This window comes from Rana temporaria, chromosome 1 (genome assembly GCF_905171775.1).
Source record: "Rana temporaria chromosome 1, aRanTem1.1, whole genome shotgun sequence".
NCBI classification, from domain to species: domain Eukaryota; kingdom Metazoa; phylum Chordata; class Amphibia; order Anura; family Ranidae; genus Rana; species Rana temporaria.
Window position 1 is genome coordinate 174,329,929 of NC_053489.1, and position 24,882 is coordinate 174,354,810.

The 24,882-nt window shown below is 43.4% G+C and overlaps 1 protein-coding gene across 1 annotated transcript in view; it reads left to right on the plus strand.

Annotated features, from left to right (window-relative positions):
* The first annotated feature begins 564 nt into the window (after positions 1-564).
* Positions 565-24,882, plus strand: part of CUX2 (cut like homeobox 2) — a 253,849-nt gene continuing 229,531 nt past the window's right edge. Inside the window, exons 1-3 of the mRNA XM_040352486.1 lie at positions 565-630; positions 2,348-2,635; positions 22,948-23,026. Of these exons, the coding sequence (XP_040208420.1) occupies positions 565-630; positions 2,348-2,635; positions 22,948-23,026 (433 nt within the window). The remainder of the gene's footprint in view (positions 631-2,347; positions 2,636-22,947; positions 23,027-24,882) is intronic.

The window sequence follows — 24,882 nt, forward strand, 5'->3', positions numbered from 1 at the left end:
TTTTTTGTTGTGCGTTTTGTCGCGCGTATTCACGCATATTCGAGCGTTTGCATACAGCGTCGTCCGACGTTTTTGAACTTCAACGTTTTTTATTTTAGCCAATAGGAAAAATTATCATCTTTTCATCACTTGTTGCTATGTTTGTAGATTTTTTTATCTTCTGCCTGGGTGAAATGTTCTATTGATTAAAGCGACGAAACGCTCGTTGTTGCGCTAGATGCTTTAATTGAGCATTTCCATTACTTTCTATGGGAATACAAACGTTCTAAAACGCCCAAATCCGCCCAATTTGCGCGACAAAAAATGGTCCGGAACTTGTTTGAGCTTCAGGCGTTCGGCGTCAGGCGTTTTGGAGTGGAGATGTGAACCATCTCCATAGAGAATAATGTATTTTTTCCCCTCTAGCGTTTTGGAGCTTCACGCTTCAGGCGACAAAACGCTCAGGTGTGAATGCAGTCTAATACTAAGGTAGCTATTTGGCACTGTGCACATGAGTTGATAACAGTAGGCCAGAGATAAGTCTGTCAAAGGGTTCAGATACACACTCAGCAGCTGCAGTTAACAATGAATACTTGCATAACAGTTCCTTCTGGCTTGGGTACAATACAGTATTGCAGTAATGAAGCTCTGGTAAGTGGACATGTGGTATAGCTCTTCTCTCTCTCCCCACTTCCTCCTTCCAAAGGTTTCAAAGCAAAAAACCAAGGGACAGGAAGTGCTTACATATTTACTGGAATTTCTCAAATTCACCTCAAAGTAATCAGACCTTACCTTATGTTGCACTTACTTCTTCATGAGTGTCTCAATACAGGTGGATTCATTTTGCAGCTGGGGAATGCAGACTTTCAGTGATATGCAGTCGCTCGCTGTTTTTTGAATCCACCCCTTTAAATACTGTAGAGTTTGCTCTTTACAGACTTCAAAACTTTCTTCTCCTTGTGGTGGAACATTACACTTGTATCTTCCTGTAATGTGTTGCCTATGAATGCTATGCCAACATTTTGGTCAGTTTGGCTAACGTAACACTTGCATTGCCACTAGAGTGTTTACTATTATTATCCATCCATTATCCATCATGAGAATAGATAGGTGTCCTTATTTACATTAATTGGCAAACAAAGTACAGGGTAACTATACAAATGCATCTATGAGCAGGTTACACCCTTAAGAAGCAGATTGACAAAGTTGCAGTGAATTATATTTCTCCCCCATACTACTGTTAATCACACTTTGATCTCAGCAGTGCCTCCAAATTTAGCCCTCATTTGTCAGTTATAGGAAATGCCGCCCAACAGTATATTGCACAAATCCTGTATGTAAATAAGAGAAGCAGAACCTTTGCTAAGTAGAAGAGTGATTTTAATAAAAATGTTGGCAGTGCCTCTACCCAGGACAGGACCTCTGAGGAGGAGCTGAGCAGGAACTGTGGTGTGGCACTGGAACTCAAAGTCAGCAGTTTTACCCCCCCACCCCCACTTCCAATAATTGCTAATCTGACATGCAGCTTGACCTCTAACTACCAGAAGTCTCCTGACTATCCTGTGTTTAACCATGTACTGCTGTTTCCACTCTGTCCACCAGAGCCAGTCTGTGAGCATGAGCTGAGGTACCCAGGGGGGATCTGGAGTCAACTGCCGCAAAATCCATCCTCACCACCATACGCTCTGGTGAAAACCTGCTGGCTCTTAGATTTCATGCCCTGGGGAATCTTACGCTCTATCTCCCTGTTTGGTCCGTGTCAGTGTTCAGGTGGAGCTGCTTTCCTGAACCACCCAGAGCTCCATCTTCAGCAGTCAGTCAAAGGGTCCACAGCCTTAGCGGTGCGCTCCTAACCCCAGTGATGTGCATCTGTCACCTGGCCTCGGGTTACATGACAATTTGCTCTGGTCATAGATCTGGCTAATGTTCTGCTACCCACCAATGATCAGCTGCAGGGCATAGACCACAGACTCAATTTCCAGGAATCTAATCAGACCCAGGTGATGCGATTCTTCAGGATTTGACCTCTTAATTTGAACAGCATCAGGCCTCCTTAGGACCCCCAGTTTAACAAACTCAATCGCAATCTGATGCCGTATCTATTCCAGTCACAAACGCAGCCACAATTCCTTTGTTCGGTCCTGTTACTCTGGGGACTTCAAGGCCTGCAGGGGGTTCCTTAGCCAGTGCACCATTCATTTTGAACTCCAGCTCCAAAACTTCCCACCTGATTGGGCAAAGGTAGCCTATATTATTTCCCTTCTGTCTGGCGAGGCTTTAGCCTGGACTGCCCCTCTGTGGGATAAGAATGATCCAGTGGTTTCTAGCCTGTCTAATTTCTTGAAACTCTTTCATAATATCTTCTAAGAACCGGGTCATGTCTCTTCAGTGGCCAGTGCCCTTTTATGTCTCCACTAAGAGTCTGCTTCTGTGGGACAGTATGCTCTTTATTAATTTTCGTATACTAACTGCTGAGCTGAGTTGGAATAATGAGGTCTTAGTTGCAACTTTTTTACATGGCCTCTATGACAGAGTGAAGGACGAATTAGCAGGAAGAACCATCCCCGCTGATCTGGATGATGTCATTACCTTGTGTAACCAGATCGATATTCGCTTTCAGGAGGGGAATATAGAAAAAAGACGCCAGCACTCCTTGGTACTTAGTCAGCCTGAGCTCCCCTCTCTTCGACCTGTGGAGCATCCCCTGCCAGCTGAGGAACCTATGCAGCTGGGCAGAACCAGGCTGTCTCCCCCAGAACATGCTAGGCGCAGAACTCTGGGCCTGTGTCTCTATTATCGGGGCAAAGGTCACATTCGTGATTCCTGCTCACTTCGTCCAGGACACGCTTGGGTCTAATACATCTGGAAGGTGGAGTATTGGACCCAGAAATATCAACTTCTCATCTCCTTCTTTTTGTGTTCCTTCATGTTGGCCCTTCCTCTCATTCAAGCTTGGCATATCAGGATTCTGGAACCTTTGGCAATTTTTTGGACTGGAGAACTGCATCTTCCATGAAATGTATCCTTTCGCCCCTCACCACTCCACTGGTGGTCCTGGCGATTGATGGCACTTTCTTCCAGGGGGCCCTATCCACTCCCAGACCCTCCCTGTTAAGATGTCGGTAGGGATACTCCACCAGGAGTGGATATACTTCTTTATCCTACCTAAGGCCACAACCCCTATTGTATTCACCCTCCCTTGATTACAGCTCTATTCTCCACACATTGAGTGGACTTCTGGGCAGATCCTGGCTTGGAGTTCCACCTGTTTCTCATCCTTCCTTCTCAAGGAGAGACTTCCTCTTGCCACCACATCAGTATCTTCTGCTCTTCCCATTGCATTTCTGGGATGGGTTCTGCAAAAAAAATCAGCTGAGGTGCTTCCTCCTCACAGGTCCTTTGACTGTGCTATTGACCTTGAGCAACTCTGCCCAGGGGTCATACCTACCCCCTGTCCATCCCAGAAACCCAGGCCATGTCAGAGTATGTAGTTGAAAATCTAGAGAAAGGATTCATCCAGAAATCCTCATTGCCTGCAAGAGCAGGGTCCTTTTTTGTTACCAAAAAAGATGGTACTTCAAGACCCTGCATTGACTATTGAGGCTTGAACATGGTGACAATGAAAAATCAATACTTACCCTTAATATCTGAACTATTTGACAGATTGAAAGGTGCCTCCATTTTTTACTAAGTTGGATCTCAGGGGTGCATACTATCTGATCTAGATATGAGGAGGACAACCAAAAGATAGGACATGCATAAATAATTTATTTACAGGAATTTAAATATTCAGACAGTAGAGGGCAACAGATCCCCACACACACACATATGTACATGGGGTGTGCCATAGCCACATGGTCAGTATGCTTAAAGGAGGCATACTCAAATATCAAATGAAATGAAAAGACAAAAAAAAGGGGACCGGGTGGGTGGGATACGAGCGGGAAAGCCAACAGGAAAAAAGGAGGAGAAGGGTGGGTTTAAGTACAGCCCAACTCCTCCTACAAATTCAGGCTGACCTGCGGCCAGCCTTCCCATTTGTACTTGGAGTCTATGAAAGCTCGAGTAAGAAACGTAATAAAGGAAAACATGAGAAGTGACCTGGGGTGTGCCATAGTCAAGTGGTCAGTATGCCTAAAGGGGGCCAAAATAAAGACAGTAGGATGAATCAGCAAAAGATTTATTCTAAGTAAACGTAAGAACATCAATCAGCCAAATGCATGAAAGCCTGTGACATCTCAACATGTGGATCCGGGACATATCTGGAGAAACATGCTGAATTCCATCTACTCAATTTTTTAATAATGTGAGCCAGGAACCCCTGGCGAGAAGCTGCGGAAGCTGACGCTATCCTGAAAGAATAACCAGAAAAACTGCAGGTTTTAACCGTAGGTTGGTCAGTATTTTATGGCAATACTTGGTAAACTGTGCTGCCGTGAGGGGAGCATTAGGGAAGGGTAACAACGGACTATGCCTATGTCTGTCTGTAACCAGCACCATAAGCTGTCCCAAAACTACAATGGGGCACCAAGCACTGCCGGTCTTGAAAAATAGAACGTCCATACCAGCCCCAAACTGCTGCATATTGCACACAACCAGATGTAACAGGAAATTATCCGGGTATCTAACCAACTGGCTAATTGTGAGCACACGGGAACTTGTGCCCATACGAGTGAACTCACCCGGCCTGAGAAACCCATAGAACGCCAAATATATAGCTGCTTTGAGGACCAAGCTGCCCCAACAGTGCTTACTGGAACATTCAAAAGTTTAGAAATACTATCTATAACCAATGCCATCAGTATGTTTTGCAACAATAAGGTTGCAAAGGTCTTGAGAGAGCTCTTTGCTTTGCTTTTTGCTGTCCATAGACTCAATGATGGGTAACATCATGAGATGTTTCTTGTGTGACACCTTGGCAACGAGACACTTTTTTATAGTCCATCAGTTGAGACTGAACCGGCTGATATTAAATTGCACTGACAAAGGGCAAGGTTGCTTTCTAATTAGTGATAGATTTCAGCTTGTGTCTTGACTTTCCATGCCTTTTTGCACCTCTCTTTCTTCATGTGTTCGATACCTTTTCCCTGTGAGATTTCATTATATCACACATAACTTAATTTCTGAACTTATTTGTTTTGGTTTCTTTGTGTGTATGGATTGCATGGGTTGTTACCGACGCGTGGGGAAAATGTCATGTCAATAGCAAATTTCGAAATATATTTACCTAGAAAAATGGTGACGCGTTCAATACTTATTTTACCCATTGTATATACAGTATATTTATATTTTTATTTATTTTTTCAGAAGTGTTAGGCACTTGTGAAAGTGAGAATGCTTTCAAAGTGGATGCAGTAAAGCCGCATACACATGATCGGTTTGTCTGATGAAAACACTCTGATGGATGGTTTTCATCAGACGAACCAATCGTGTGTGGGACCCATCGGTTTGTTATCCATCGGTGAAAAAACTAGGAACTTGTTTTAAAATTATCTGATGGTAAAAAAAACGATAGAAAAAAAACGATCGTCTGTGGGCACGTCCATTGGTTAAAAATCCATGCATGCTCAGAATCCAGTCGATGCATGCTCGGAAGCATTGAACTTCATTTTTCTCAGCACGTCGTTGTGTTTTACGTCACCGCGTTCTGACACGATCGTTTTTTTAACTGATGGTGTGTAGGCAAGACTGATGAGCTTCATCGGATATCTGATGAAAAAATCCATCAGACCGTTTTCATCGGATGAACTGATCGTGTGTACAGTGCATAAATAGTTATGTATTAATTAACCTACACAGTGCATTAATAGAAACAATCTAAATCAAATCAATATTTGGTGTGTCTATACTTTGTATTTACACCATCATAAATTTTCCTAGGTACATTTGCACAGTCTTTTAGGGAACTTGGCAGGTAAAGCCTTCCAAACCACAGTTCTATGCATTTAAGCTGTCTCAGTTGCTTTTGTCTCTTCATGTAATCCCAGACAGACTCAATGATGCACCATTGATATACCAAGTATTTACTGTTCTTTTCACAGAAGACATTTTTCCACTGCAAAATTAGTTTGAGACCGATCAAACGCTTACCTTATAGCATAATGGTATCTGCTTGCACTTTTCAGCATCAAGGAGACCATTAATTTCTACCAAATCCCCAATTCAATGTGCAAAAATGCTTTCCCAAACCTGCAAGGAACCTCCACCATGTTTAACTGTTGTCTGCACACATTTATCCTTGTTGTGCTGTCCAGGCTTTTGGCAGACAAACTACCTTCTGTTGCAGCCAAACGGTGGCTCATCATTCCAGAGCACATGCCATTTTTTCGCCAACTGGTTCTTGTGTTTTTGCATAGGCGAGTCGCTTTGCCTTGTTTTCCTGTTAGAGGTGTGGCTTTTTAGCCATAAATCTTCCATGAAGAACACTTGTAACCAGACTTCTCCGGAATGAGAATAGGAGTACCATGGTCCTATAGGTTACTTTTAAATCTGAGGCAATAGCGTTACTGGACATCTCCTGATTGCAAAAGGGAAGTTCTGCTTACAAGCTTGCATAGCATATCTGGAAGCATCTGTGCTTAGTCTTGCCATTGGGTAAGTTTTGTTACATTGGACTGGCATCAGTGACCTCAACCTTTTAGTAGAGCAGGGGCTAGATTCAGATAGCCCTCCGTAATTTAGTGCGGGCGTAACGTATCTCCGATACGTTACGCCGCTGTAAATTAGGGCGCAAGTTCCGTATTCATAAGGAACTTGCGCCCTAAGTTACGGCGGCGTATGTGGGCCGGCGTAAGCCCCCCTAATTCAAATGGGGATGATGTGGGCGTGTTTTATTTAAATTATTGTTGACCCCGCGTATTTTACGTTTTTACGAACCACGCATGCGCCGTTCGTGAAAGAATCCCAGTGTGCATGCTCGAAATTTCGCCGCAAATCGTTATTGCTTTCGACGTGAACGTAAAGCCCTATTCGCGAACGACTTACGCAAATGACGTAAAAAATTCAAATTTCGACGCGGGAACGACGTCCATACTTAACATTGCGTACGCCTCATAGAAGCAGGAGCAACATTACACCGGAAAAAGCCTTACGCAAACGACGTAAAAAATTCCGCCGGGCACACGTACGTTTGTGAATCGGCGTATCTGTAGGTCATTTGCATATTCTACGCCGAAAACGACTGAAGTGCCACCTAGCGGCCAGCGTAAATATGCACCCTAAGATACGACGGCGTAAGAGACTTACGCCAGTCGGATCTTAGCCTAATTTCGGCGTATCTTGATTTCTGAATACAGAAAGAAGATACGCCGGCGCAGCTTTGAATTTACGCGGCATATCTATAGATACGCCGGCGTAAATTCTTGCTGAATCTAGCCCCATAGCTTTTCCTCATCCAATTTCATTCCTCCTACACAGCTGCTTCTTTTTTATTTAAAGCAGATTTTTGTGTTGTGCAAAGTGTGTGTTGTACTCACCTGCCAAGCCGATCCAACATTGTCCTGCTGAGATCCTCTTGTCTTCTGAAATTGCTCAGTCCTGCGCTCTCATGTTTTTGTGACATCATTGAGAGGCCTGTTGGATCTTCTGGATTCCGCTGGTGAGCCTCTCGCCACTAGGCCTGCCCCTCTTTGACCCATAAAAATTTCCATAAGTGATGTTTAAAAATGTCTACAGGTTACCAGTTTTGAGTTGCAGAGGAGGTCTTTACTATAATTATTGCTCTCGCTCGAATGATTGTGGCGATACCTCACAAGTGTGGTTTGAACACCGTTTACATATGCGGGCACGACTTACGTATGCGTTCACTTCTGCACGCGAGCACGGTGGAACGGGGCGCTTTAAAAATATATATATTTTCTTATTTATTTAACTTTTTATTTTTATACTGTCCCTTTAAAAAAAAGGGATCACTTTTATTCCTATTACAAGGAATGTAAACATCCCTTGTAATAGAAAAAAAGCATGACAGAACCTCTTTAATGTGAGATCTGGGGTCAAAAAGACCTCAGATCTCACATTTACACTTAAATGCACAAAAAAAAAAATAATTCTGTCCCCTTTAAGGCCGTTGAGTGGAAGTGACATTTGACGTTGCTTCCATCATCCAACGTCATTGACTGAAGTGGGGACCATCATTCCCTCACTCGACTCACAGCCTCTGAGGGGAGAACATCGGATCGTATCCGTCACTATCAGTGGCTCTGGTAAGCGGCGGAGATGACCGAAATGCGGCAGGAGGGGGGGTGTTCACCTCTCCCGCCGCCAATTAAAATTATCTTGCCGTGGAGACCACTTTTATGCTAAAGAGGACCGCCCACCGCTATCTGCTGCCATAACCCCAGTATTCTACATCAAAATACCGACGTACAGCTACGGGGGTTTGCGGGAAGTGGATAATCAAGCATTGGACCACATGCCTGCAAAAACCTGTGTGCAAGCATACCTGGGAGAAATGAGGTAGACACACCAAATATAGATTTTTTTTAAGTCATATTCTGTTTATGCACTTTGTAGGATGTTCACTGATAAATAAAAAAAAACTTTAAAATTGTATTATTTTAAAAAATGTACATCATTTTACACAAGCGTGTATACCATTTGCCTAATACTATATATATATTAAACATCACCAACCTCTTGTATGCTAAGAAGAACTGAAGGCAAAACTTTTCTTTTCAGTTTGGCTAGAAGAAGGAAGAGTTATAACCTTTGTCACTTTTATTTTTGCCATATGTGTCCCATTGGTGAGATTTACCTTCACTTCCTGTGCCATAACCAAAACAGGAAATGAGAGGATATCCCTCTAAAGTGAGTGACACTATGCTTGTCCCCAGGCTCCCCATTATTACTGTTCTGGGCAACCCAAAATTCTTTTTTTTTTCTTTTACTTTCACTTAAAGTGATAATGATAGGACCAATAAAGAGGGTGAATCTCAGGGGCACAGACAGACATATAAAACCTGACAGATGTTGTAATCCCTCTTCACTAAATTAAAAAGTTAGATTACATTTTGACTTTAGTTTAAGTGCGCGGACATATAGTGCCAATATGGGGCAAGCAGACACAGCTGGAGACAGACCAAAATCCAGCAATGTATGTCCACAATGAGAAAAAACACGAAGTGGACAGCACCGGCAGGCAAAAACAACTCCAAAATAAACAAAATACAGGGGGGAACCTTGAGCATAACATTGCTCTGAATGAATTAATGAATGAAAAACTTATAAAGCGCGGCGCATGCGAACTGAATCGCTTCTGGGCGCTAGTTGTTTGTGTCTCATGACATCAAAAGAGCAGAGTTTTGATCTGTCTTCTGAAAGTCAGGTGGTTTTCCTCCAACCGAATGCTGGTTGGTAAAGCGTTCCATAGTCTAGGACCCTGAAAAGCAAACCTTCTTTCTCCTTTGGACTTGTATTTGGTTTTTGGTACCCTGACCAGATTTTGGTCGGTGGATCGCAGAACGCGATTCGAATTGTGAGGTTCTATCTTGTCGCAAAGATATTGCGGAGCCTTCCCATGGATGCACTTATGTGTCAGGCAGAGTGCTTCTAATGCAATTCTGTCTTTTACTGGCAGCCAGTGAAGGGTTCTCAACGAAGGTGAGATTGATTCCCATTTTTTTTTCCCAGTCACCAGTCTGGCGGCCGTATTCTGAACGACTTGCAGACGGGAGATTTGGTACTTTGGGAGTCCGAGGTACAGGGCGTTAGCATAGTCCAGTCTGGAATTCACAATTGTTCCCACCACGACTGCTCTGTCAAAGAATAATCCAACTTCAGGCACCCTTGCCCTTTAATTACTGACCTGCTAAATGGCTTCCATATATACAACATATTAGATACTAAGAGGGTATAACCACATATCAACCCTTACATATACCCTGTACATATAAAACTCTTGCCTAAAAAAGGGTTTCTTGGTTTGCTCATATTGAAATACTTGTTCGGGCTGGCTAACTGCATCAACGTAATCACTCCCAGAGTCTCTCAACAGAGCCAGGTGCTTAGGCTTCCCCAAGGTTTGTTACAATCTGAGAAAACCATATGAGGTCAGCAGCCTTCTCTGTAAGATTTACCACTTAATTGGTCTATATATAGATATAGCATTTGGTCCTCTTCTGTTTTTGGTCCTTGTGATTTATGGACAGTTTCAAGCAATATGGCAGTGTACAAAACTAAACCAGAGAAAATTCCCAGCTCAACTTACCAACCAGTCTGTACCAACTAAATTGACCTGTCTAACAGTTTATGCTGTAAACAGTTGTTTAGTTGGCATACATGCACAAATACATGCGCAAGCTGCAGAGCCGAACCAAGGCACCCCTATATTTATGCAGTCCTAACGCTTGTAAATTTATGAGAGTCTCCAGAGTGGAAGCATATGCATTGTAATGAATAGATGGAGGGCAGGTGAGCCAGAGGTAGCCCCTTCTAAAAGGCATAGGGGCACAATGGACACATAGCACAATGGCAGAAAATGTGTCCCTCGCCAGTATAACACCAGTAACAAACAAATGGCCACTGCCCCCACCTATAACTGGTCTTCACAGCAAAGAGCACATGGAAGGGCAACACATACAAAAGAAAAGAAAATTCCCAGCTCAACTCACCAACCAGTCTGCTACCAACCAAATTATTCTGTCTAAAGCCTCGTACACACGCTTGGTTTACTCGGCAAGAACCAGCAAGAAAAATGCGGGCAGAGCTTTCTTGCCGAGTATACCGAGCGTGTGTACGAGGCTTTCAGGTTTCTCGTCAAGAAAACTGCCTAAAATCTCGACGAGAAAAATAGAGAACATGTTTTCTATTTTCTCGTTGTGATTCTCGGCAGTGTTTTTCTGCCGAGAAACCCAAGAGTGTGTATACTTACCTGTCGCCGTGGAAACCCGTGCATGCTTGAAATGAAACTTTGACGCATGCGCGGTAGCTTCCTAGGCAGGGTGCAGCAAGATGGCGGCGAGCGCATGCTTGTCCTATGCGATGACGTCGCCGCATTCTTGCCTTCCAAAAGAACCGCGGTTCATTTGAAAGGAGTGTCTGTACACTCGGGCGGCAAGATATTCTTGCCAAGAATCTTGTCAGGAAAAACTACAGTTTTTTCCTGACGAGATTCTGGCCCGTGTGTACAGGGCTTAAAGGGGTTGTAAAGGATTTTTTTTTTTTCATAATAAGCATCCTTTACCTGCAGACATTCCACTTTTCACTTCCTCATTGTTCGTTTTTGCTCAGAAGTTACTCTATTTTTTCTCTGTTCTGTTCACTTCCTGCTTGTCTGATTTTACTGACCACCGTGAAGGGAGGCTTTACTGCAGTGGTCACTAACGTGCTCACCCCCTCCTGGGAACTACATCTGTGTGGCAGGATGCTCTCTACGTGTTAGAGACTTCAAGGAGGTGTGAATTACTGGGTGTGCCGCAATTCATACTGGGAAATGTAGTTCTTACATGAACGAGCAATGCAAACCAGGAAGTGAATGAGAGAACAGAAACTAGAATGCCGGAGGTGATATAGATGTAGGAATTTAATAGGTATTTACCCGTTTTTTAACAGAATCATTACACTATTCTGTCTGTCTACCTTGCAGACATTCATTTTAGGCAAAACATTATTTTCCTTTACAACTCCTTGAAGAGTTTGTGTTAAAAATAGGGGTTTAGTTAGCACACAGTGTAGCAGTTGTTTCATTATGATGCTGTTTAGCAATTCAGACTCCGTTTAATTATTCCACTGTGAGAACATTGCTTATAGTGTAACTGTATATAGGATGAAATATGGTATCAACAACTTTTTTTTTACATTAACTGCTTTTTATCCTCAAAGCAGCAGAGACTCTTCCTCCCTTGTCGGTGGCGTCTATAAGTCTGATCTGCCAGTGATCTAACCTCCCACTCTGGCTGTTTTGTATGTAAGCATTGAGTGTGCCCCTCCACACATCTCTTGCTTTCTTGTAAACCGTGTGCCAGATCTGTACGCTAGCAAATTAATTACATTCTTTATGATTATATGTGCTACCCTTCCTCCCAGATGGAGAGCTGCCTGAGAGCATAAATAGACAGGGAGAGTGGGAAGATTAGCATGGGAGTTGGGGCAGACTGCTTATCAACACACTATACAATCAATAGCATTGAAATTAGCCATGATTTTAAGACTAAAGAAAACAGGATAGCTGATCATAAGTGCTGTTTATATAACTCACAAAACATCCTTCTGCAGGAAACCATTTCAAATGAAGCTAATTTGGTGTGCTTAGGTAAAATAGATGAATGTTTTATCCGCAATAAGACACAAATCATTAAGTGTTTTCAGTATGCTATAGTCATAGTACAGAACTATTTATGTAATAACTATTAGCTTTATATGAGAGTTAATGAAGTGTTACTCAATTGGCTGTCAAGTGGCATGGGGATGTAGCCTAGTGCCACTGCTGGACTGCCCGCTCCCCCATCCACTTTGCAAGGATGCAGGACTTTGGCACAGATTGGGGAGGGCTGCTGGAAGAGGCCCGGGCTATCAGTGCAGTTTAATAGAGAGAGTGGCTTTCATTAGGGATTGTTCCCCTGATGAGACACGTAGTCCTTAGAGACAGTGCTGCCAATGGAAGTAGTGGCCTCTGAAATACAATTCCCACTGGAGAAGAGGAGAGAGCTAGATGTATTTGTCCAGGCAAATGCTACATAAGATCAAAGTAGTGGATATAGAGAGAGTGAGTGGACCATGCTGCAGGGTGTCCTCCTAGAGAGAGAGACTGGACGGTTCGATTGGAAACCCACAGAGCAGAGCTGGGACCTGAGTGCAGAGAGCCAGGGCTGCACTTCCTATTGGAGTCACCATGGGCAATTTAGAGTGAGCTGACACCTGGTCGGTGTCTGTTGCGAGGGCCTTGCAGCCACTTCTTGCTAGCACCACTAGAGACAGAGCCATGAAGAACTACCTAGCCAACTATCTTATAGCTATAGATGCCTGCAGGCCTTGTTGACGGCCTTGAACTGTGCCAGCAATTACTGAGCATCAACATTTAGCCGGCTTAGTCAGGACTAAAGACTGCCCCCTAACAATTGCTACCAAGGGACCTTTTGCCCCTTTTTCTTAGTTAAAGGGGTACCTCTTAGAAGATGCTGCACCATACCCCAGCCAATCTCTTAGACCTGTTAGCTCGCAGTTGATGCTGGCTTGCATGTAGAAATTGTAAACAAAAGTGAAATCTTGAACCATGAGTTGTGCTTTTGACTGCTCAGGGACGCTTGTGGTTACAAATGTTTTTTTTTTTTTCCTCATTGGATAAGTTCGCTATCAGATTTTAAAACACTTTTTTCTCCCTCCTTTTCTGACATTTTTTAAACAGCATTTTTTTTTCTTTCTTTCAGTCTGCTAATTAAGGGGAGTGGTTAATTGTTCACAAGTGTTTATAAGTTTCTATACAGCTCACATTTGAGCTTGCTCATAGTTAATGGCCCAGATTCAAGAAGCACTTGCGCCCGCGCAACCATAGGTTGCGCGGCGCAAGGGCTTACTTGCTCCGGTGTAACGAGTGCTCCTGATTCAGGAACCTCGTTACACCGACTGCAGCCTAGGATATGACAGACATAAGCCTCCTTATGCCTTCATATCCCAGGCTGCATTCTTGCGTTGGCCGCTAGAGGGCGCGGCCATTGTGATCGGCGTATAGTATGCAAATTGCATACTACCACCGATTCACAAAAGTTGCGCGGGCCCTGCGCACGCAAGGTACGGAGTTTCCGTACGGCGACTTTAGCGCAAGGTTGCTCCTGCTATAGCAGGGGCAACCTATGCTAAAGTATAGCTGCGCTTCCCGCTCGTGAAATTAAAATTTCACGTCGTTTACGTAAGTGATTCGTGAATGGCGCTGGACGCCATTCACGTTCACTTAGAAGCAAATGACGTCCTTGCGACGTCATTTGCCGCAATGCACGTCGGGAAAGTTTCCCGACGGAGCATGCGCTGTTCGCTCGGCGCGGGAGCGCGCCTAATTTAAATGATTCCCGCCCCCGGCGGGTACATTTACATTAGGCAGCCTTACGCCCGGCTGTTTAGCATATCGCCCGCGCAATTTACGGAGCTACTGCTCCGTGAATCGCGGGCATTTCAAAATATTTGCGTGGGCGCAGAGCAAAACTCGTTGCCCTGTGCCCACGCAAATATTGCACGGATCTACCTGAATCTGGGCCAATGTTGGCTTGCATGTGGAATTGTGAGCAAAAGTAGGGAGTTAAAAAACAGGAGTTAAGACAGGAGTCTTCTAACCTGTAAGTAACATCTTAAACTTCCTATAAGTAATTATATTGGAACTAGGATAATGAGTACCAGCAAGGTAAAAGGTTTTGCTTATTGCACAGTGTGCCACATGTATGCAAAAATGGTGCAACAGCTCCAGGATGCATACCGCTGTGACAGATGTGAGCAGGTTGCCATTCTGGAAGCTCACATTGGAGATCAGGAGGAGCAAGTTGCAGGAAGGACAACCTTGAAAGGTGCCTTCTGCTCACTGAGCAGGTGATAATGGAGTTAATGTGGAGGGTGGAGGAGTAAGTCAGAATTATCAGGTAAGAAGATAGTTTAATGTAGCTAGGCCAGTCCTGTGCTTGAGCACCAAAATTAATTTGCCAAGTTGAGTGAAGATGTGGAGTTGGCAAACACAGAGGTGGCAGCCCTGGATTTCACTACTACCCCTAACAGCCGGGAGAGCAGCTCATCTAGTAGGGGTGGTTAGGGTAGTACAGGTAGGCCTAGACAGTTGGTGGTAATAGGGAATTCTATAATCAGAACAACTGATAGAATAATTTGTCGCCAGAATCGCCTCAATCAAATAGTTTGCTGACTCCCTGGTGCCAGGGTTTGGCATGCGGTGGACCGGGTTGATAAATTACTGGGAGGGGCTGGGCACAACCCAGCTATCTTGGTCCATGTTAGAACCAATGACAAAACACATGGAAGGTGGAGGCTCCTTTAAGAATCAATTTAAAGAACTAGGCTGCAAGTTAAAGGGTATGACCTCCAAGGTGATATTCCCTGAAATATTGCCTGTGCCATGCGCAACAGAGGAAAGACAGGGGAGATTAGAGAACTGAATGCCTAGTGTAAGAGGGAAGGATTTGGGTTTCTAGAGCAGTGGGCTGACTTTTCATTGGGGTACAACCTATATGATAAAGATGGTGTGCACCTAAATGGAAGGGAGTCTGCTGTGCATGGAGAGGGGTTTATGGGAAGGCTGGAGGAGTATGTAAACTAGGAAATGAGGGGGGGGGGTGAATTAGAATTTGTTTGGGCAGGCAGGTCAGTTAGGGATCAGACATTAATAGAGGGTGGAATGGGGAAAGATAGGGGGAGGGTTATGGCAGGTGATAAGAAGTCACTGCCAGGTGGACATATTTTATCCTTCTGGTGAGGGGCCCAGTGTAGTGTTTAGGCCACTGGCCACTTAGGGTGCTGACCCACACATGAAAAGCGGATATCCATGCATACATTTGACTACTATAACTAAGTGAGTGTGGTTTCCCACCATGACCAACATGCTACATTCCTGTTGTTGATACAAGAAAAAAGCAAATCTCAGTGGAAATATATTCTTTAGAAGCCGAACACATTTTGGCAGCTTGTGCTTGACAAGAAGTGTTTTGGTTGAGACAACTACTTGAAGATCTTAGACAATTTGTAGACATTCAAGGTTCTATAAAGCATGTAGTTCTGTCACTAGGTGTTAGTGTTACTTTAAGGTTTATAATGTAACTTTCGTCCTAGTGGAACTATAGCTGTGGCCAAAAGTTTTGAGAATGACACAAATATTAATTTTCACAAAGTCTGCTGCTTCAGAGTTTTTAGACCTTTTTGTCAGATGTTACTATGGTATACTGAAATATAATTTCAAGCATTTCATAAGTGTCAAAGGCTTTTATTGGCAATTACATGAAGTTTATGCAAAGAGTCAATATTTGCAGTGTTGACTCTTTTTCAAGGCTTCTTCAATTTGCCCTGGCATGCTGTCAATCAACTTCTGGGCCACATCCTGACTGATGGCAGCCCATTCTTACATAGTCAATGCTTGGAGTTTGCCCGAATTTGGGGAGTTTCCTAGCCATGGACCACCAATTTTCATGTTTTATTCCCCAAGCCACTTAGTTATCACTTTTCCCCTATGGCAAGGTGTTCCATCATGCTGGATTGTTCATCACCAAACTGTTCTGGCTGGGAGAAGTTGTTCTCGGAGGTGGTTTTGTAATATTCTTTATTCATGGCTGTGTTCTTAGGCAAAATTCTGAGTGAGTCCACTCCCTTGGCTGAGAAGCAACCCCACACATAAATGGTCTCAGGTTGCTTTACTGTTGCCATGACACAGGACTGATGGTAGCGCTCACCTTTTCTTCTCCGGACAAGGTTTTTTCCAGATACCCCAAACAATCGGAAAGGGATTCATCAGACAAAATGACTTTACCACAATCCTCAGCAGTCCAATCCCTGTACCTTTTGTGGAATATCAGTCTGTTCCTGATGTTTTTCCTGGAGAGAAGTGGCTTCTTTAATGCTCTTCGTGACACCAGGCCATCCTTTAAGAGTTTTTGCCTCACTGAGCGACCAGATGCACTCACACCTGCCTTCTGCCATTCCTGAGCAAGCTCTGCGATGGTGGTGCCCCAATCCCACAGCTGAATTATCTGCAGGAGATGATCCTGGCACTTGCTGGACTTTCTTTGGCGCCCTGAAGCCTTTTTCACAAATGCAGTGGAAATGTTTATTATGGGATTAAGGTAATTTTCATGACAAAAGAGGGACTTTGCAATTAATTGCAATTCATCTGATCACTCTTCATAACATTCTGGAGTATATGCAAATTGCCATCATAAAAACTGAGGCAGCAGACTTTGTGAAAATTAATATTTGTGTCATTCTTAAAACTTTTGGCCACAGCTGTATATGGTAAATATGTAACTCTGTGAACCTGACATTCACAATAAAACAAGAAGGGCTCAGCCATGTGTCCAGCATATTTTGACTGGTAAGAGTCTTATCTGCAGTAGCTTTACAACAGGTAGGCAGAGGGGCCAAGTGAAACTCAACTTGGGGATTAGGTGGGGCATTACTAGGCAAATTGGGTTGGGGGAGATTGGAGGGGTGACATACTGGTGTATACACCTGCAGCAGAGTACTGGTGGATATTATAACATAGCTTTCCATCGCTTGGTCCTAGAGCAGTGGTTCTTAACCCCACCAGTTTCATATGCGCATTCACGAACCCTTCTTAATTGGAAAAATAAAATATGATTTTGCGTGTGATGGGCACAGTGGCTCTTAACAGGTTCTACTTACTTTTAAACAAGTTCAGTAGTCTTTTTTAGCACACTGTCTGCTAGGTTCAAATTCCACTAGTCAGGCAGGCTCCTCGAGACTAGTCCTTGCCTCTCTAGCTCGTCACAGGCAGTGCCGACACACAGCTCTCTGCGCAGCGCTCTGAGTCCCCCCCTTCCGGCCGTGAGTGGAGTGACGTCACGCCGCTGGAAGGGACCAAGAGACTCCTTCATATGGGGAGTAAACAGGCTGCAGTAGACAGGAAAGGGAGCCGGAAGGTGACGGTCCCCGGATGCAGGAGTGCACTCGGCACACACAATTTGTACAGTACCACTGGCCGCGCTGGCGGCCGCGGCCATGGCAGAGCTTCACCTGCGGCTGCGCCCCCCTCCTATATGAAATTTTATCGCCCAGGGCACCCGTCCGCCCCTGCCTTGTACTGGCAGCCCTGTGTGACCTCCGCCGAACCCCCGAGACTCACCGAACCCCTGGGGTTCGAACGAACCCAGGTTAAGAACCACTGTCCTAGAGTTAGAGAAAGTGAAAAGCATAATTTGTGATGTTCAATGCTGTAATATACAAGCAGTAGATACCCTTGAGGAAGTCATGTGATGGTGTGATGAAACATGTAGGGTAGACTTTATGACATCATTCCACAAACCCAGATGTGGGCAAGTGTTCCAGTGAGGTGATGCCGAGTTGAGGAGCGTACCATTTAGATGAGTGGATTTCTAGAGACAACATTGATGATGGCAAATTCAGAGATATCCCAAGGAGGTGTTTAAAGCCTGTTAAAGTGGAAGGCGTTTTTTGATCTATTTATATATGTAGGTCAACATCTCCAAGAGTGGTGGTGTTCATTAAGCACTCTGTGGATGAAAAGTATTCACGAGCACAGAGGTGGAGATTGATTTAATTGCACAGATAAAGAAACCAGTATATCTGAATTATTATACACTATTAGTTATTAAGAAATATGACTTAATGATGGACATTTAGTGCGGTTTAACTTTTAGTATTTGTAAACATCTGTGGGTTACACATTGGAGTACATGTGATAAGGATTAGATGTGATACATAAAAATCTGGTGTTGTTGCCCTGCATTTTAGAAACATATTTTGATTCATGGTGTGGGAACACAGATCAGTGTGGGATGCAACTTGGAATTATTGCACAATTTAGTTTAATATGTAGATAATGTTTGTATTATTAGGATTACCATTGGGCTGGGCGTTTACTTTCACTAATGTCCAAGCGGTGTTGCATTTTCTACATGTGCCGATCATAATACATAAACAAAACAGGTAGACATGCAAGCAGAGGGGCAGAAAATGCAAACACCCAAAGAGTGAAGACAATGAAATGGGGGAAACACATAAGGAAAGAGACAGAAGTGAAACAACACAGCCAGGGAACCCAAAAAAGCATAAAAACTGTTTAGGAGGGAGGAAGTTAAAACATCAGTAATCTAAGACAAGCTGAGTTGTGGCTCATGGGAGATGTAAGTACCACCCAGGTGAAGTACAGTTCAAACTACTTCTAGCATAGCTAGTGGCTGTCAGTTTGACAGCTAATGTTTGACCTCATCCAAGTCCTAATTATTGTTATCTGTATGTGGGTCTTTGCTTCTGTTAAGCCCATGAAAGGCACTGATTTTTAGGAGTGAAAAAGTGCTTCTTGCAGTCTTGCCTCATAAATGATTGAGATACTTAAAGTATGAGAACTATTGCGCATATATCTCTTCAGCATTGTCAGTGAAAAGTCTCTGGAGCCAATGCACATTGATAATGCTATTGACAGTGTGCAACAGCACTATCCTACAACATTCAAATAATCTTCTTCAGAACAATACTTTATTCCCCCAACTTCTACTGTAAAACTGATTACATTGTTATATCTATGTGGTGAAACATGTATAATTCGTGAAACATACTGTACACTCACCAAATTTATATACTTTATATACACTTATAATGCAATTATATAATCAGCCAATCATGTGGCTGTAGCTGCAGCTGCAGCTCAGTGCATAAGATACAAGCCTGGTGCTTCAGGTAATATTCGCATATCAATGGGATCTCAGTGTTTATGACAATGATATGATTTTTGGCACCAGACAGGTTGGTTTGGGTATTTCTGTAACTGCTGATCTGCTAGAATTTACACTTATAACGGTCTCTAATGTTTACTTAGAGCGATAGAAAAAATACACCCAGTGAGTAGCAGCACTGCAGACAAAAACACTGTTAATGAGAAAGGTCAGAGGGGAATGGCCACTTATTACAACTGTAATGAGCGGAAAAGCTTCTCAGAATGAACAACACTTTCAGCCTTGAGGCAGATGGGTTATAACAATACAACCACATTGGATTCCACTATTGTTAGTTATGAACAAAAAGCTGAAGCTAATGTCGGACCACCAAAACTGGGCAGCTGAGGCCTGGAAAAATGTACGCTTCTCGTATGAATCGTGATTTTTGTTGAGGCACTCTGAATGTAGGTCAGAATTTAGTATTGGTGGCTTGAATCAATTGATCCAACCTTCCTTGTCTCAACAGTCCAGGCTAGTGTGGTAATGGTCTGGAGAAACTTTTCTTGTACACACAGAGTATGGTGCAGCTGTGCACAGTAACCAATCAGCTTCTACGTTTTATAGTTGAACAAGCTGAAGTTAGAAGCTACTATGCACAGCTGCACCAGATTCTGTGTGCACCGGTTTTAGTAAATCTCCCCTTTTGGGTCAATTAAATTCAATCAATCATCGCTTGAATTTTACAACCTGTAATGTTGATTACCATGTGCACCTCTTTATGGCCACAGTCTCTAATGTTTACTTAGAGTGATAGAAAAAATATACCTAGTGAGTAGCAGCACTGCAGACAAACAAAACCTTGTTAATAAGAAAGGTAAGTTGGTGGGGGTGGGGGTTGATGGTAGAAAATTTCAAGAAAACCAGAAGCCAGCAACACAAAGGACACAGCACATTCATAGAAAGTCATGTCCCTTGTGCTGATGTTTGTATTTTTTATTTTGACTATGCTTAGGCTTTAAGGCTTGGTTCAGATCTGTATGTGCTGGAAATGTTCCCAACCCGGACAGAAACAGACTGCTCCACTCATTGGCAAATGTGTGCCCCAAACCTCATAGTGCTACTGCATGCAAGGACTTTTTCCCCCCATGCTGGCCCTACACATAATGTGCATGTGCATAGGTCTGAAACAAATAATTTTTCTATTCTTCTATTAAGTATAGTTAATGTCAATAATTAGGTAGGAAGGAGAACCATTGATCGAGAGGCTGAAAAGTTAGTTTGAATTAGTTAAGGCATAATCCACCTTTTGCAAAAGTTTATAAATGCACCCATATTTATTTTATTAATTTTTTGCTCTGGGGCCTTCAAAGTATTGCAACCACAATCAGTGTATCATGGATGCATTGCACAGGCTCCTAAAGGTTATTCCTCCAGTCCCAGGTCTGTACAGAGGTATACACTTTTTTTTGTGTGTGTTTGCAGCAAGCAATTAATGGAATATGAGTCCTTTGGTGATAGATGGGTCTTGAAGTCTTCCATTCACAGTTCTGCATGAATGGATCTGTAAATGGATGGCATGGTTGTGTGGGAAGAGCCATGCACAGCTGTGCTAAATGTAAAAAAATACAGGATGGAGAGAAAGGAAAAGAACCCAACAATACTTGGGTTGAGCTACATGTTTGAGTTACCAGAAATAAGCCTTTACTGTGGCAATGCCACAAAAACAGCCCAGTTACATTATGCCCGACAACACCTTGACACGCCTCACAAGGCTTTTTTTTTGTGTGGCATTGGCACATTAAAGACTCCCTTCTGGCAATTGGACCATGCAGTTCATTTTTATTCAAGTATGGTCATATTGAGCTCTTTGAAACAGTCCCATCGTCTTTTTACAGAGCAGCCTGTATTACCTGTGTTTTTTTGTTTGTATCCCAATCAATTCTTCTGGCATTTGCGGTTGCAATCTTTCTTGGTCTAGCTGACCTTTCCTTGGTATCGAGAGATCCCCGAATGTTCCACTTATTAAAATGTTACAGTAAAATTAGTCTGTATATGCAATAAGGCATGCTTGGTATGCTCATTGTGGAACCTAAGGGGTTAAACCTATGCATTGTGTAAAAAGGCTGCTTAATCTTGTCTTCTCTGGTCCTCCCCTTCTTCCACAGTCCCCAAACCATCTCCTGATAGAACAGAGCCTTGGGGCAAGCTGTGCATGGTCAGCTTGGTGTGTAGGGGGGGGATGCATGTGATCAGCACAGGGCCAATCAGCACTGTCAACACAGAGGGTCGTGGGTCCTGCAGCCTCATAGGACAAATGGGAGAATGAAAACTCCTTCTACAAACTTTAATCAGTGCTCTGTTGGACACTGGTAGAAGTCAAAGGACTGCTCTAACTACTGATGATAAAAGGTATTTAGCAGTTTATATTTAATAAAACTACTGCATTTCTATGTTTTGTGTACTGTGGGAGACCAGATATAGTGAATGTAGGGTCCTGGGTTTAGTAACACTTCAATTAGTGATTGAACAGTACTGACTGGCATATTCAAGGCTTTGGATATCTTTTTCCATTACCTTGTTACTCAGGTCTATTAACAAACTCATTGACTATTTATACACAGACACGAATTGCAATTTAAAAAGTCACATATGTGGGCAATTAACTTTTAATTGCCATTTTAACCTGAGTGTGTCAAACATTCCAGGGTATGTAAACTTTTGATCAGAGTTATTTGGGTGATTTCTGTTATCATTATTATTTAAAAAGGAGCCAAACAGCTATGTGATAATAAATGGCTTCATATGATCACTATTCTTAAATATAAGACAGTTTTTTGGCATGATGAGTCAAATTTTCAATATCAAAGCCAAAATGTCATGATTTCTGCCAGGTTATGCAAACGTTTGAGCATAACTGTATGTAACCAATCTAGTATCACCCTTTATTAAAGTACAGAATGTAAATGGTCACTGTTGGTGGTGACAAGTTCTTTCTTTTTTTTGTTGTTCGTTTGTTTTCCTTCCTAATGCACATAAATTAGACCACTTTATTGTACTTGTTCATTATGTTTTGAGTACTAGTCATTGAGGTTGATTTACTAAAGGCAAATGCATTTGCTCTAGATCTGAGGGGAAGCTCTGAAATAAGGGGAAGCTCTGCTGATTACTATTATTCAATCATGTGCAAGCAAAAAATTGCATATTTTTTTATTTTCCTTTCATGTTCCCCTCAGAACTAGAGTAACTGCACTTGAAGTGCGCTTGTGGGTGTACTTGTGGGTGCACCTACAGTGCACAGACTATTTACCTTTAGTAAATCAATCCCATTGTGTTTTACGGGTCAGGTCAGTTTTACAGGTCAATTGCTAAGAGACAAGACCTGGGTGTAAACTACAACTGCAGCCTTTAAATGCCCCAGGCCTTTGCATCAGTCACAATGCATTGGGACAAGGAGATATAGGAGTACATATGACTATGCATTCTGCTGCTGACATTCATGAGTTATTGTGAAACATTTCATTCATGCCAGTGGTACAAGCTCCTCCATTCTTATTTGCAGATTCACAACAATTTGTCTTTTTTTATGTGTATAGTCATGTTCTGTAATTATATGTATTCTATCTTTCTTGTCCACCAGGTTGTTGCACTTAGTAAAAGAAGCAAAGAAGCAGAAGCAGCGTTCCTGAGTGTATACAAGCAGTTAATTGAAGCACCAGGTGATTTACTTTTTATTGCCACAGTTTTGTGCTACTGTATATTATTTCATGTTTACATGTTTGTAAACTTCACAGAAAAAAACAAACCATAAAGCCCTTTTTATCCCCCTTTCACACTGAATCTGACTTTGAAATCGTGGTCAGGAGATATGAACTGGGATCTGATGATGACACTTCTGTGCGGCGAACTGTGCTTGGTGGAGTCCCTGACACCAGACGCACAGTCATAGATACAGTGCAGATTTATGCCGCGTACACACGATCAGTCCATCGGATGAGAACGGTTAAAAAAATGATCGTGTCAGAACGCGGTGACGTAAAACACAACGACGTGCTGAAAAAAAATAAGTTCAATGCTTCCAAGCATGCGTCGACTTGATTCTGAGCATGCGTGGATTTGTTTTTATAAATTCTTTATTTAGAAAGGAGGGACATACAGAAATACAGAGATACATCTGAGTTACATTACAGCGAGTGTTGCATTCCCCCAACTGATATACATGCATGAAACATCACATAGTAGGAATAAGCTAGCCGAAGGGGCTCACATCGCTTTTCAAAAGAGCAGGAGCATACTGTACTCTGCATGGCCCATTTTATGGAGAGAGAGAGATTGAATGAGAGTCCGGTGACTAACCGGCTCTAACACACTGACATAGCAGCAAGAAAAGAGGAGGAGTGAAGAACGAAAGCTAGAGGGAGAAAAGAGGAGGAGAGATAGGGGAAGAGGGAGAGAGAGGAGAGGGAAGGAAAAAAAAGGGGGAGGGGGGGTAGGGGGTAGTACCATCATCCAGTCACAACCACCCCAGCCGGGGAGCATGTAGAGTCTACCCCTTTCAGGGGGGCCGGACCCTCAACCACCAGTATTCCTCTGAATAGATGAATTCCTGCCAGTGGAACCAGGTTTTGGAAATATTTTCATTCATGCCCTTTTTCGTGGGTACCAAATCCTCCATTGCATGGATATCCGCTACTCTTCTCAACCATCCGGCCACCGACGGAGGCTGGGTCTGCTTCCAGTTTAAGGGAATGCAGCCTTTTGCTGCTGTGATTAGGAACGGCAATATGGATCCTCTGTAGGCCTTAACCGGGATCTCGTGGTGATGCAGAAGGAAGACTCCAGGGGAAAAAGGCAGCACCCGCTCTATGAACTTCTGCGTGATCCGATGGACCTCCGTCCAGAAGGGCTGCAGGAGGCGACATGACCAGAAGACGTGAAGGAGCGTACCAACCTCCTCCCCGCATCTCCAACATAAGTCAGAGCTCTGGGGGAACATCTGGTGGATCTTTTCCGGCGTGTAATACCAACGGGATAGGACCTTATATCCTGTCTCCTGAAGCCTCGCACAAATAGAGGTTTTATGAGTGAAAAGGATGATCCGATCAACCTGTCTCTCCGTAAGTTGGAGGCCCAAGTCGCGCTCCCATCGGGAGATAAAAGAAGGTCGATATTCCGCGGGCGGAGACACCAGTAGTTGGTAGGTTAGCGAGATCGCATGCCTCAGCGGGGATTGGTCTGAGCATAGAAGTTCAAAAGAGGTCAGCTGTCTCCCAAAGGACACTGGGTGGGGCAGCGATCTGATGTAGTGGGAAAGCTTTACCCTCTGCCAGAAAGACAGTCCCACCAGGGCCGGATCCTCCAATATTTGCTGTCTGCTTTTCCATTGGCCATTGGATAGGAACTGTCGCGCCTGGGATTACCCTGTGCGTTTCAACTCTAGGAATCTAGGGTCATTTAGTCCCAGGCTGAAGGCTGGGTTGCCAACCACCGGGGTGAGTGGAGATGGAGATGGTGCGACCGACAGTTCGCGAAAAGCCTTTAACACCGTCCGGATCGACACCCCAACCGTGGGATG